Source organism: Argiope bruennichi, chromosome 1, assembly GCF_947563725.1.
Source record: "Argiope bruennichi chromosome 1, qqArgBrue1.1, whole genome shotgun sequence".
Taxonomy (NCBI): domain Eukaryota; kingdom Metazoa; phylum Arthropoda; class Arachnida; order Araneae; family Araneidae; genus Argiope; species Argiope bruennichi.
In genome coordinates this window covers 50,520,705-50,534,386 of record NC_079151.1, presented here as the reverse complement: position 1 = coordinate 50,534,386, position 13,682 = coordinate 50,520,705, and the positions used below count along the sequence as shown (strand labels likewise).

The 13,682-nt window shown below is 26.7% G+C and overlaps 1 protein-coding gene across 2 annotated transcripts; it reads left to right on the top strand.

Moving 5' to 3' along the window:
* The first annotated feature begins 1,993 nt into the window (after nucleotides 1-1,993).
* On the top strand, nucleotides 1,994-12,579 carry LOC129961663 (histone deacetylase complex subunit SAP30L-like). 2 transcript variants are annotated; one of them, XM_056075202.1, is made up of 5 exons: nucleotides 1,994-2,063; nucleotides 3,364-3,542; nucleotides 3,624-3,746; nucleotides 6,924-7,022; nucleotides 11,200-12,579. In XM_056075202.1, the coding sequence occupies exons 2-5, from the start codon at nucleotides 3,375-3,377 to the stop codon at nucleotides 11,326-11,328; spliced, it is 519 nt and encodes a 172-aa protein (XP_055931177.1). In that variant the 5' UTR covers nucleotides 1,994-2,063; nucleotides 3,364-3,374; the 3' UTR covers nucleotides 11,329-12,579. The 2 variants fall into 2 exon arrangements, with proteins under 2 accessions (XP_055931177.1, XP_055931169.1); XM_056075194.1 differs by having other exon boundaries at nucleotides 1,995-2,125; nucleotides 11,200-12,577.
* The last annotated feature ends 1,103 nt before the right edge of the window (nucleotides 12,580-13,682 follow it).

The following is a 13,682-nucleotide window of genomic DNA, read 5'->3' as shown; positions in this document are numbered from 1 at the left end:
AATTTTGAATCAAATTCAACAAGGGACTCACCGTCTGTCCGTCTGTACTTTCAGAAACATGTCAATGTAATAGCTCAAAGATGCAATGAATTAAATATATCACATTTTGTTATTGCAAGCTTAAGTTCTGTGTCAATTTTTTTTGTTTCAACTGGTGTGGAAAAAAGCCTAGAAAATACAAATTTAATTTTTGGATACTGTTAATCACATGTTAGGAATCATTCTCCAAATAACTCGCCAAAGATTACACGTTAGATTCGATAAAAATTTTATATTCACGCCAAAGGTTAATATTTCTTAACTATTGTATGCCAGTACCGTGCAAAGCATTCTCCAGGATAACACCTTTATTAGAGAGTATGCGATGAGGATCTTAATAAATGTAGTATATTTGCATATAAATATTTTATGGTAATGATTTTAACGTCAATATTTAATAAAAAAAATTGGCCAATCATTTCCCATAAAATAAAAGCTTAATTTTCATGCCTTATTTTAATAATACTTCACAGAAAAATTGCTACCTGTGCTAATTCTTTATTTACAAGATCTGAAATAAGAAAAATAGCTCTATTCTCATCAATCTCAATTATTTTATAATTGTATTTCTCTGGAAGATTGAATTTCTCCCGTTTGAAAAATGGCAAGCAAAAAAGTACGTCGAAACTAAACAATGCAACAGGGTTGCAAGAGCTACAGCATAGAAAGTCTGTGCGAAATAAATCGACCAATCAGAGCACGTCGGTATCCTTTAACAATTTGCGAACTCGCATTATTTCATGTGCTTTGAGATCGTCATATCTTGGGCAAATTAATATTATCGAACTTTATTTCCTGACATAAAAATAAAATATAAGGCTTGAGCCCGCAACACTTAACAATAAAATCTCCTAAGGTCATTCACAGAATAGCTAGAAAAATTCTAGTCCGGAGAAAATTTAATCAAAAAGTATGTTTAGTGTGAACTCCAGGACATTCACTGATACATTACAATGAAAATGCGGACTTTCTTGCCTAAGTGATCACGGAGAAGTACTCATTTATAGAGCGGATTGCTACTGCGGACACAATATCTGATTATCAGAAAATATCTCTTCAAAAGACGAGTCAAATTTTTCAAAATAATCAATTTCAAGAATCTATTGGCGATATTCCCAAAATGTTTTTTCTTATTTCTTGGCTCAAAAATAGAAAAGAGTGTATCATAATTGGGGTGGATCAAGGTTTAACCCCCTTTTCTCTAGACTGGCAAATCTATTTTCTTTCGTCTTTATTATGCGCTATGATTAGATATCTGCACCCTCGCTTTTGAACATTTCGCTAAACACGGCGCAAGACTGTTGTTGGTGAGTTGGCGATTTTTGAAAATTGCACCAAGAAGGGGGTTAAACTCCGGTCGTCTTTTAATTCAGATGATTATTTTTCCGGCTCCGTTGAATGCATTTGATCTACACTTATTCTAACAAGTGATAACTTCAGACCCTTCTAGAATCTCCTATAACTTTTTAGCTGGCGTCAGAGGAAAGCGACCTTTGTTGCTAAAAATCCTATTTTTAATGCATGCCATCATGTACATTTCTAGTAATTTGATTTTAAGAACTTCTAAGTTAGTTAACATACACAAGCTGGGAAGCTATATATGTGTAAGGGACTCCTGTGCCGCCTCGCAAGCCTTTAGCCTAACCAATTTGCTGCTTTCTAACACTTTAGTGAAATATCACAACAATCCGTAATTATTCTAGCACGACATAAGTTCAATGATTATACATTGTTACATTTTTAGCAAATTTCGTTTTTAATAAGTCGTTTTAATTTTTCCCACATACTTATACACACAGTGCTTATTATAAGGAATTAGATAACTTGAGGACATTAAAATCTGTTTCATTTACTCATGATGCAAAAATATCATTTTTCAAGAAAATTCTATTCTTAATCGCTATCGCTAGTTTTTTTTTTTTTTAATTTTGTATTTCTTCACACACATGTGTGGCATCATATCAACAGCGTTATGTTTTTGAAGATCTGTGTATTCCCGCGTTTGTGTTAAAGTTGTCAATATTGTAAGTACGACATAAACTTACGAAATTCGGAAAGACAATATTGAAAACTTCTGAAAGTAAATGTAAGCTATCCCTTTTTGAATTTCTCTGATTTGCTAAGTAATTATTTTCGTTTAAAGTGAGTTGCAATAAGATTTGGCATTTTGATGATGTGATGATAATCTACATATTTCTCTTTAATAATACGTATTAAAAACACTGATATTTAAGAATACAAATTCTTGCTCTACAACTTTAACTCCTCCCCACATGTTGACATTAATTATAAAAAGTCAGTATGATTAATATCGAAAAAGTCTCCATAAGCATAGTATTAGATTGATTTTAACTTTGGTGTCCTGGCAATGTCACCGTTGTACATTCATTCAGTAAATTGTTTTTAATTTACAGTCTAAATATATTAGTTTCAATATATTTTAACTGCTTTTTAAATTAAATTAACATTTATTGAATTAGATTGATAATTTGAAATTGGTGACTTTTATTTTGTTCTATTTATAGAACAGAATAATCGTGTTTCTCACCACCACATTATGAAGCGTATTTTTAAAAGAAATGCAATGGTATGCTAGATATGTCAACTCTATAATTAGATTAAGAAAAAAAAAAAAAAAAACATCGTATAGCATCAGCGATTAAAATATATCCGCTTTCATTTGTAAATATCGTTTAATACGGTGAAGTGTTAGCAGAGACTGTACGAACTCTGTTCGTTTATATTGTATTAATGAAATATAAAATAACTATCAATCATATAAATTTTAATGTGTGGTAAGATTGGGCTATATGTTTTTCTAAACAGAAACTATGTATGTGAAAATTCATTTTTAATTTATGATTACATAGGATTTTTTTTGTTCTTTTACATAAAGGCCTTCCATCCAGAATTAAAATATATTTGCTTTTGAATCTTTTTATAAATTGAAATTATTTAATGTTTTCTTTTGTTTAATTTCGGAATATTTAAAGACAGAAATATATATTTTTTTAAATTGAAGTTTATTTTCTACTGAAATTTTGTAACTTTTTTTATAATGTAAATAAATTACAAGATTTCATCTTGTGATGTTAGTGTCATGAAAAGCAAGCAAGTTTTTTTTACCTATTTTTCTAATTTATTTTTTGTAATTAAAAAAAGTTTCTAAAAATATCTGTCTGTTAGATATTAATTAAGTATATCTTTTTAATTATAATTATCAATTGTATGAATTCTTTTCATATATTGGAAACTATTTGAAACTCAATTATTTTGTTTTATTTAAAAATACTTTTAACATGAATTTTATTGTAATTTCTTTAGATAAGTATGAAATGAATGGTTGCAGTACTGAAGAGGAGACCCCAAGTGGCCATAACCAAGTGTGTTGTCTTCTTGAAGAAGATGAGAGATGTACTCAACCAGCTGGTAATGCAAGCTACAATAAAAGAATTCAGAAAACAGTAGCTCAGAAGAAATTGAAACTTAGCATTGATCCAAGTGTATGTTTGTATTCATGTTTTTTAGATGTTTATTTAAGGCAATTGCAAAGAATTTGAATAATTTTTCTTTCTTTCTTATAGGCTAGACATATTTATATTTGTGAGTATCATAAAGGAGTTATTCAAAGTTTAAGAAACAAACGAAAAAGGAAAGAAAGTGAAGATGACAATGGCTTGAATGATCAAGACATGGATATTCCAGAAGTATGTTTTCTTTTATACTAAAAGACATAACCGAATTTTATAAAATCTTTCATTTTTGTCTTAAAATGTGAAACACAAACATGGAAAAATTTCTTTATCTTGAATTCTTTATTTTTAAATTTAAACTATGATTGGATGCAATACATAAATATCTACTCAAACATATTACTTTGTTTTCTTATAATTAGTTTTATGGAATCTTAGAGTTTTAAATCCATTTTCTATCTTTTTTTTTTTTTTTTTTTTTTGAATTATTGGATGAACTATAGGCAAGCTAGTGGTTTATTGAAAAATTATTTTGTTATGCAAACTAAAAATACCTTTGTGGCTTAAGTAGATGTTTGCATATTTTCAAGTAACTTTTAGTCCTTTATTAGTCAGATTTATTTCTATTTCTATTAGTATTTATTTCTTTATTAGTCAGAAAAAAAAAAAAAATACTGCAAATGCATTATGAGGAAAAAAATCAGATGTATACTATTTAATTTTTGAGTTGGTCATTAACAATTGAAATTGAATTTATAAAATATGAGTTATCCATAGTATTCATGTATATTTAGTAATTTTTAAAAACACAGTATCTAGTTTTAAAAATTTTGGCTATAGGTTTGTTAAATTATTTGATTAGAAAAATGATTATTCTAAATATTAATGTTTATGGTTTTTCACATATTAGCCAAATAATTTGAAATATTATCTAAAGTAATGTAGGATTAAATCTGTTCGTTAAAGAAAATGCTTTTGTTCATTTTGGAATTTATATTTATTTTAAAATTCCTTCTCTTTAAATTAATAATTAAATCTTCCGCATCTTTACAAAAAAATAAACAAATTTTCCAAATTGTCTGATATTTTGTAAGTTCCAATTACTATTAATTCTATCCCCCCCTCCTGAAAAAATCAAATTTTAAGAATTTTAGATTTTTTTCAACACAATGTACATTTATTTAAATTTTTTGATATTCTATAAATTTTTTCAAATATTGTTTAAAATTTTACTACAATTTAGTAAAATAGTTGTAATATGAATTGGAATCATATTTGCAGATTGCATAGTATTTCTTTGAACTGCAAGTTTTGAAATTTTAGATTTCTGTTTCTCTCTGATGTTGTTTACTTTACATTTTGTAATTTTATATTTGTAAAAAATTTTTTTAATCTCTGCTAAAAAAATATTTCAAAATTTATATGATGTACAGAAAAGTATTGCACTTTTGAGATAGCCTGTCTTTCTTATTTGTGGATATTTGATTGATTGGGGTGGAGGTGGGGAGAAAGAAAACCTTTGTAAGCAAATAACAGTTGAAAACAAAAATCACCATAAATAAAAAAGAATCATCATAAGTCTTCTTATTTCTGATATATTGATCATCATAATAAATAACAAATTCAATAATTTAAGTCAAAAAATTTTTGATTCATGTTTGCAATCATGTTTATGTGTGTGTGTGCATGCACACTCTCATCATTTCTAAACAGTATAATATTACCTGCTTTGAAATAAGAAATATAGTACTTTGAAATAAGATATAAATAACATTTTTTCTTAATTTTGGATTTGGGACAATGTTTCCTTCTCCCGAACTAAACTTCTCCTATCCACTTCTTATCCTTCCAGCAAGCTTTTTCTGTTTTCTTTGGTTGATTAAATAATAAATTTTAACAGGTTGACTTTAGGACATGTTTAATTTTCTTACTAACTCTGAAAACGGAATGATTCTAAATGTATATTCATTATTTACTACCTGTTACTGTATACAGTTAAGTAGAAACATTTAACATTCTTCACTTGCAAAGCAGTAATAATTCATTAGCAAGAAAATTGTTTATTAGCAATATTCACTTAGTATATGTAAATGTCTTTTTCATTGCTAAAATGTGTTAAATTAAATTTATTTTTCTGAGATTGGAATAATTAATGTTGAGTCTTCTTATTTCTGCCGTGTTGATAAATCTTATTCTTTATCTCGTTGCATTAAAAAAAAAGCAATGAAAGATGCATCATAATATCTTGCAGAGCTTTGTACTAGAGAGATAGGTTACAAGTGTAGAGTGCTGTAGTTTATTATATCATGTGGAATAATATGTAATTGTTTTCATGAAATAGATGATGAATAGCAACAAATTTTATTTAATGCTATGATTAATATCTCCTTCTCTCTTGTCATTTTCTTTTTTTTTAATTATGACTGAAATATGATGAAAAACATGATTTATAATACAATATAATTGGTTTGATATTGTATTTTTTTTATGAATAAAGTTATGAATGCTGGAAGTATTCGCCAAATATCTCCAGTTTTGAAAATGACTTCAAACACGGAATATGAAGGAAGCTTAAAGTGGCATTACTGGTATAAGCGTGGTGTTTTTTTTTCACTCATCAAAAAGACCTTAAAATATATTTCATATTTATTATAATTTTAGATATCAAACATCTCTTAATAAAATACTGAAAAATTATTAATTTTTTATTATATTTGCTAGATGTTTATTTCCTGAGTAGAATTTTAATAAATTTTTCCTTCTAAAGAAAAAAAAACTAAGTGGATAGATAAAAATATTTTTTAAATTCTTAATTGTTACAGTATAATTAATGGGATAAATAATATTCATATAATCAAAATGTAAAATTTATTTTAAATGCATTATGCACTCTATTTATATTTTTTGAAAATGCTTTAATTTATTTCATATATTTTTAATTTCTTGATCAGCTTGTTGATTGGGAAAAATTTAAATATTTCTTTGTGTTATTTTCATTAACCACTTTTTTTTTTTTTTATTGGTTCAAACTTAGAAAATGTTCAAACCTATCATTACAATTTTATTAGTCTTCTCAGAATGGGGAAAAGAATGATAATATATTTATTTTGACAAAGAAATTATTTTTTCAGAAGAGCATTAGATGAAGAAAATTAAATTTTAATATCAATGCTGATTTTTAAAAAGAAACTTAAGATTTTCAAATTGATTTAGATAAATTCATTCATTCACAATTGTCAGAACAATCTTTCTTTATTTTATGGTCTGAGGTTTTTATCTACTTTTTGTGGTCAGACTACAGTGATTATTTAAAAGTTTTAATTTGATGGATTAAAAAAAAATATACAGTAGAAACTTGATTGCTTTACAGATAGAATATTTTGTATGTTAATGCCGATTCATTCTTCATAGGTTGATCTTTACCAGCTACAGGTGAGTGCTCTTCGTAGATATAAAAGACATTATAAGATACAGACTCGCCAAGGAGTGAATAAAGCACAACTTGCTGAGGTAAGTACTTTCATTGCATTTAGTTGGTAATTTAAAATATATTTATTTATAATATATGCTTGTTCATTAGATAGCAAAACTCCATGATGGTCTTAATGTACTTTTGAGCTAATTATATCTTATATGGTACATTTAAAAATTTGCATATTAATAAATTTTGTTTTATGTATTGAAAATGTATGCGAAGAAAGAATTTAAGTTATTGAATTATGTTTTTATTACTTTAATTAATCTCATGAAATTAGTGATAATTAAAATTCAAACATGGAATTGATAGTTCAAATTGTTTTATCCTGTTATTTTTAAATAAAGAGGTAATATACAGAGATTACTAGATGAAAATAAATTATAATATAAAAAATTTGTTCAAATGCAATGATTTTTTTTTTCATTTATTGAAAAGAAATTACTGATTTTATTGGAATTGTTTGGTTCTTTAAATTTATTGCCTTTACATTTGTTTTGAAATAATAAATATTTCTTTCTTAAACTTAATTGAAATAAAAAAAAATCATTTGAATCATATATTTATTGCAAGTGTAATACTAAAAGATAAATTATGTATTTTCTGAATAAACTGAGATTTATGTTATCATTTAGAGAAGCATTACTAACTGTGGAAAAGGGAATTATTTTAAAGTAAAGTAAAAAATTTAAATCAAGACGATATTTTAATTTCTACTGTATTCCTTAGAGATTGTCTAAAAATAAGCAACTTATTATTAAAACTATGAAAATCATGATGTGGGGAATAAAATTCTAGCTAGATTTTATTGTTTGGAAGAAAGGATAAAAGAAAAAAACCCAAGAAATATTTTCTATGAAAGAATCCTTATCATTATCTATAACATTAAACTTACACTGGTTTGATTTTTGGAAAATTTGTTTGAAGAATTTCGTATTTTTCGATTTGAGACAACTGATGACTTCATTTTTGAACTCTTCACTAATGTTTTGTTTACCCTTGTTGAAATGATTGTATAGAAATAATATTGAATTATTCAATGATAATTCTAATAAACAGAAAATAGGGTTTTCATGTGGAACCACTTTATATCTTATGGTTTGTTTTGCCCTTGCACTAGGCAAACGTCAGCTAGATTGTTGAAGGGTATGCCCATAGTTGATACATTTGTCATCATATGATAGATCAGGGATGGCAAACCAGTGGCATGCGTGCCATTGATGGCACGTGACACAATATTTTGGGCACGCCGCCGATCAAAACGATTTTCATTTTATTTCAAAATAACAAAGTTCACTATGAAGTATTACGAATAAACGCAATGGTAGGGAATAGGAATAGGCTCACCAAGATGAGCCTATTCCTATTCCCTACCATTGTGTACTAAGAGTGGTTTAGCATCTGTTGTTAATGTAATGGTGTTAGTAAAAAAAAATAGTGATCCTCATATCATCGTGGGCTTTAAATAAGCGAAAATTTGATACTTTGTTGGATGAAATCAATTTGGTGTATAATGGCTTAATGGTATAATAATGTTCACTGGCTGAGCCATGAGAATGTACTTCAAAGATTTGTTGATTGCTTAGAAGAAATTAAACTGTCTGTTAAATGAGGTTAAAATATCCACAGTTGTTAGATGTTATGTGGCTTTCAAAATTGATGTTTTTTAGAGACATATGCCAACATTTCAATTAATTGAACATAAAAAGCTTCAAGGCGCATATAAAACAATTATTGTCATAATGAATCTCATTCTCGCTTTTGGCACTAAACGGCATATTTTCAGAAAAGAGATTATTACAAGTACTTCCCAAACTTGAAAAAAAAAAAAAAAAATCAAAGATTTAGATGTACATGAGAAACTAGACGAAGAAAAAGTTATTGAAGAATTTATTTCCGTAATTGATTCTTCAATCAAGGAATTTTCAGCGAGATTTTCACAGTTTAAAGAATTATCGGAAACGCTCAAGTTTATTATGTACCCTGATGTGACTTCATTTCATAAAATGAACTTATCCCAATTAGATAGGTTGGAAATTGAAGAATTTGAAATGTAACTGATTGATTTCCAGACTGGTTCAATATTCAAAAATTTATTGAAACAAGGAAAAAGTTGGAATTGATTGAAACAAAGTTTAATAAGCAATATAAATAAAAATGCCAGTAATAAAATTTTGGAAATATGGAATTCGATTCCAGACATATTTAACTGTTTGAAGAAGCTGGGTCATGCTATTTTAACCATATTTTCATCTACCTATGCCTGCGAATCATTATTTTCAGAGATGAATAATATTAAAGATTCGCTTAGAAACCACTTAGCAGATGATTCCAATTCAGCACTCATTCTGCTAGAAATAACATCTTATAGTCCTAATATAAGTTATTTGTCATCTAATCTACTACAACAGAAGTCACACTAATGTTACTTCAGTTTGAATTACATGTATAACTAAAAACTTTACTATTATGCAGTACAAAATTTATAGTAAAAAAAAAAGAGTTTTCAGTTGTTAGTATTTAATTTTATTATTTTCCGAATTATGTCAAATCAAAATTACTTCACGGCACGTCTATACCTCATTAAACATTTCTTTAGAAAAAATGGCACGTTGATCCATAAAGGTTCGGCACCCCTGTGATAGAGCAATTCATCGTTTTTCTATCTTTCTAGTAGTTATAAGTAAATATGAATACATTTTTCAATATCCAAAAACATTTAAGTATTTTTTACCTTTAACAGTCTAAATTAGGGACTAACCCTAGTTGATAAGAGAATTCCTTAGTTGAAATTAATGGATGATCTGCAAATCTTCTTGTTGCTTATTTCATTTAATATACTGCTCATGGCATAATTCATGTCTATCATGAAATCTTTTGAGCCAATATTTGATTTTTCTGTGAATTGCTGTGGTCTTTCCTAGACTAAGTTTGTCATGGTTGCAGCTATGAAAGCAATAAGTTAAGATTTCTAATTCGTGCCAAGTATTGTAAATGAGTTTGTTTTTTTCAAAAGGCTGTTTACACATTCTTTATTACATTTGAAGTTGCAAACAATTGGCAATAAGTTGCATTCTACCACAGAACATCTTAATGTTTACAAAACAATCATGATTATAAATTTAAGCTGCAAGCATGCTTACTACTGTTCATGTGGCACTACCTATCTGTTCTGATAAGAAAATTATTCCTCACCTTAATATGATGAGTGATTATAACCTGAAGATACTAGTTCGAAAGTTGAAGGGAGTGGTGAATAGATTATAGAGAATAATAATATGGACCATCAAAGATGCAAGTGGTATTATTTTGTTAAATAATACAAATATGCTAATTAAAGACTGATAATAGGAAATCAGACTTTTTATTGAAGTTAGTGGAAGAAAGTACAATGAAGAGTACAAGAAGAAGAATGTACAGGATGATAATGTAAATGTTAATACCAAAGACATTATCAGTACAAATTAAGCTTTTAAAGGAAATATTTTGTGTGTTTTCTATAACTCTGTATTTAAATTATTATTGCATATATATAAGTGTGTGTGTGTGTGTGTGTGTAAGCATTATTTTTTTAAAAAACAGTTGGCAGACTCGAAGATAGTGAAGACACTTTTTTGCAATTTTAAATTTGTTTCAATCCATCCCAAGAAGGCATAATATATTTACACGAAGGCGTGGACAAGGCACGTCCGCTCTCTGTGCGGCACAAAAACAGAAGTGGAGAAGAAGAGAGAAATAAATTATCTCTCGTCCTATTTTGTATAAAACTTTACATTGCCTTGAGTATTTTACTAAAAATAACTAATAGGATCAAGAAACTGTCTGAAAAATTGGATTTTGTAGCTTTCTGAGAAATATATATAAAGCATCATGAAATATAATTCAATCCTACCATTTAAAGCATTTCTTTGTAATTGAAATTATATTGAACACTCACACATTTACATTAAAAAAAATGTTACTTGAGACAGTTTGGAAGAAATACTACTTTCAGGCTAATACTCATTTCCTAAAATAGCTTAAGAAATATATTCTTTTTATTTATTAACCAAATTAAAATTAATTCCGTGAGTGAAGTTTTGAATGATAGATTAATAAAATTAATCAATTTTATCTGTATCACATTCATTAGGTAATTTTAAAATTTTAGTGGTTTTGTAAAACAAATATTTTCTATTTATATATTATAATTTTTTTTTTTTCTCTTTGCAGACTCTTTCTAGGCATTTCAAGACAATACCTGTGAACGAAAAAGAAGCTATTACATACTTTATCTATATGGTCAAGAACAATAAAAATAAACTTGATCAAAAGAATGGAAATGAGGCAGCAGGAACATAGATTTCTTTCTTCAAATTGAAAATATATGTCCTCTTTAATGTTGTAAATTATTATTGATATAAGTTTTGAGAAGTGTAATATTTAGTCACTATTTTTTTACACATGCACTTTCTGTTTCTGTATCTCCCTTATTTCTTATATTAAAATTTTCATTTAGCATATATGCAGCTATAGAGAGAGAGAAAAAGAGAAGGGGAAAAGAAAAAAAAAGTGGAAAATGCAAATATTTTAGGCTTTAATCATAAAATCAATTCAAGAAGGAAATAAAATTTCTAAAATTCCCTTAAAATTTATATAAGGGAGGGTTTGATACTTTGTTATTGTTAAAAATTTTACCTGAGAAATTTTTTAAGTGTGTAACAAGTAATAAATAATAAATTATATTGAGACAAAAATTACTCACTTTTCAGAAGTTACTATACACAACACTTGAGTTTGCAAACTTCACAGCAAAGAGTATTGTGTGTTTTCATTTTCCTAAATAATGAGTATTTTTAATCAAAATTACAGTAAAAATTTAATATTAATACTTAGGGAAGAGTTAAAATCATTTTTTCCAGAAAATTTTGTCAGAGATTTTGTTCCTGTTTTTTTTTTTTTTTTCCCCTTCTTTTGTTCTTTTTGCCAAACTGTTTGCTCAGTTTGCAGTTTTCTGTTTTTTTTTTTTCTATATTTATGTTTAAAAGAATGTGAAATACCTTTATCTACTTGCTTTCATCCCACAGATATTTACATTACTTCAAAATTCAAGAGAAATGTCTTGTGGATGAGTGCTTGCTGGTATCATTTTGATTTTGTATGCATGTGCAAGGTGATTCAGAAATCAAAAAAACTTGAACAAAAAATTACTAACAAATGAAAGTAGATGAATTGAAATGGGACTTGAATTTAATGGTAGTACGAGTTACAATTAAAATTATGAACTGCAGAATTTCCATGATTATGTTCCAAAGTAAGTTGTAAATGATTACGGTTAGATGAGGGAAAAAATTTAGTTTCATATATCTTTTTTACCAGATATCATTTTTATTTATAAAGTTTCTTTGAACTTCAGAATCATGGTGTATATGTGTATTTCTTCATTGGATTTTGCTTTATTGATGTTTTCTATATATTAATTAAGATATTTTACTTTTGCATAAAATTTCAATATTATTAATGTATATAAACTTTGCATTATTTATCTTTGTTGAAATATGTTTTCAAAATTTTAATTTACACCTACAATAAATTTACATGTTCAGATATATGGTAATAAAATCTAGAAATATGAAAACATTGAGTTAGTATGTTTATTTTTGCTCTTTTTACTTGTAGAATAATGTGAAAAGAAATCTTCATTTTCCTAATTTGCTTATTTATTAAAATTATTTTATGCAAGAATTCTATTATTACTTCAGATAATAGTATTTCACCTGTGTATAGAATTAAGCTGTGTCTTCTCCTTTTAGTTATTGTTCAAATCTTTTTAGATGATTGGAAATGTATTTGTTTGTCAAGATTTGCAGTTTAAATTTCTTTATTTATAGTATTTTATATTTTAATTTTTGTTACTTAAATCTGCTGTTTGGAATTCTTAATTGTAGGTATTTTACCATATTTGTAAATTAATTCTTGGATTTTTGGGTTACAAGGTTCAGTTTGGAGGTGAAAATCAGATCCTTCATTGAAAAAAAATACCTGGTTTGAATCCATGAAAGTGATTTTTGATAATCTTCAGTCTTGATTCATTTTTATTCTTATCCTTTGTATAATTATCTTCTATTTTACATATTGATGTTTTCTCATTTAGATGCACTTATAAGAAAATGTTTTAAAATAGAAAATACTTTTAAGTGGGATTCCATACATGTATTTCTCATTGTCACTTATGAAAAAAAGTTTAAAAAAGGTAATTAAATACAGTTGTAAAATTATATTTCCTTACTATGCATTTCTTTATTACTTAAAATTATAATCCATAATTTACTGAAGGCCCCAGCCAAGTTTGAAGAAGATCAATTTTTGAAATTTAGTGTGTTTGTAGAAAATAATTCCTGGAGTTTTGGGAGAAATTTAAATGATATCAAACAGTATTGGTATAACCTTGAAAAATTTGTTAGTTAAGAAAAAAAAATTATAAATTATATAAGAATTTTGAGTAAAAGTTTCTTATTTTACAAGATAGTATATTCATATGGTTTTTAAAAGACAAGCATTATTTTTTAAATCAAATTCTAAAAGCTGTTAAAATATATATTTAATGAATATCTGTTCATTTAGAATTTTTTTTTTCTTAAATAGAGTACTGTTAAAATTTTCATTAAATTTTTTTATTTGTAATTGATATTTGCAACTTCCAGATATCTTAGAGT

Bases quoted from the DNA above. Each gene is read 5' to 3' on its own strand.
- LOC129961663 (XM_056075202.1), top strand. From the start codon at position 3,375: ATGAATGGTTGCAGTACTGAAGAGGAGACCCCAAGTGGCCATAACCAA. The intron at 3,747-6,923 runs GTATGTTTTCTT...CATTCTTCATAG, and splicing joins AAGACATGGATATTCCAGAA to GTTGATCTTTACCAGCTACA. The intron at 7,023-11,199 runs GTAAGTACTTTC...TTCTCTTTGCAG, and splicing joins ATAAAGCACAACTTGCTGAG to ACTCTTTCTAGGCATTTCAA.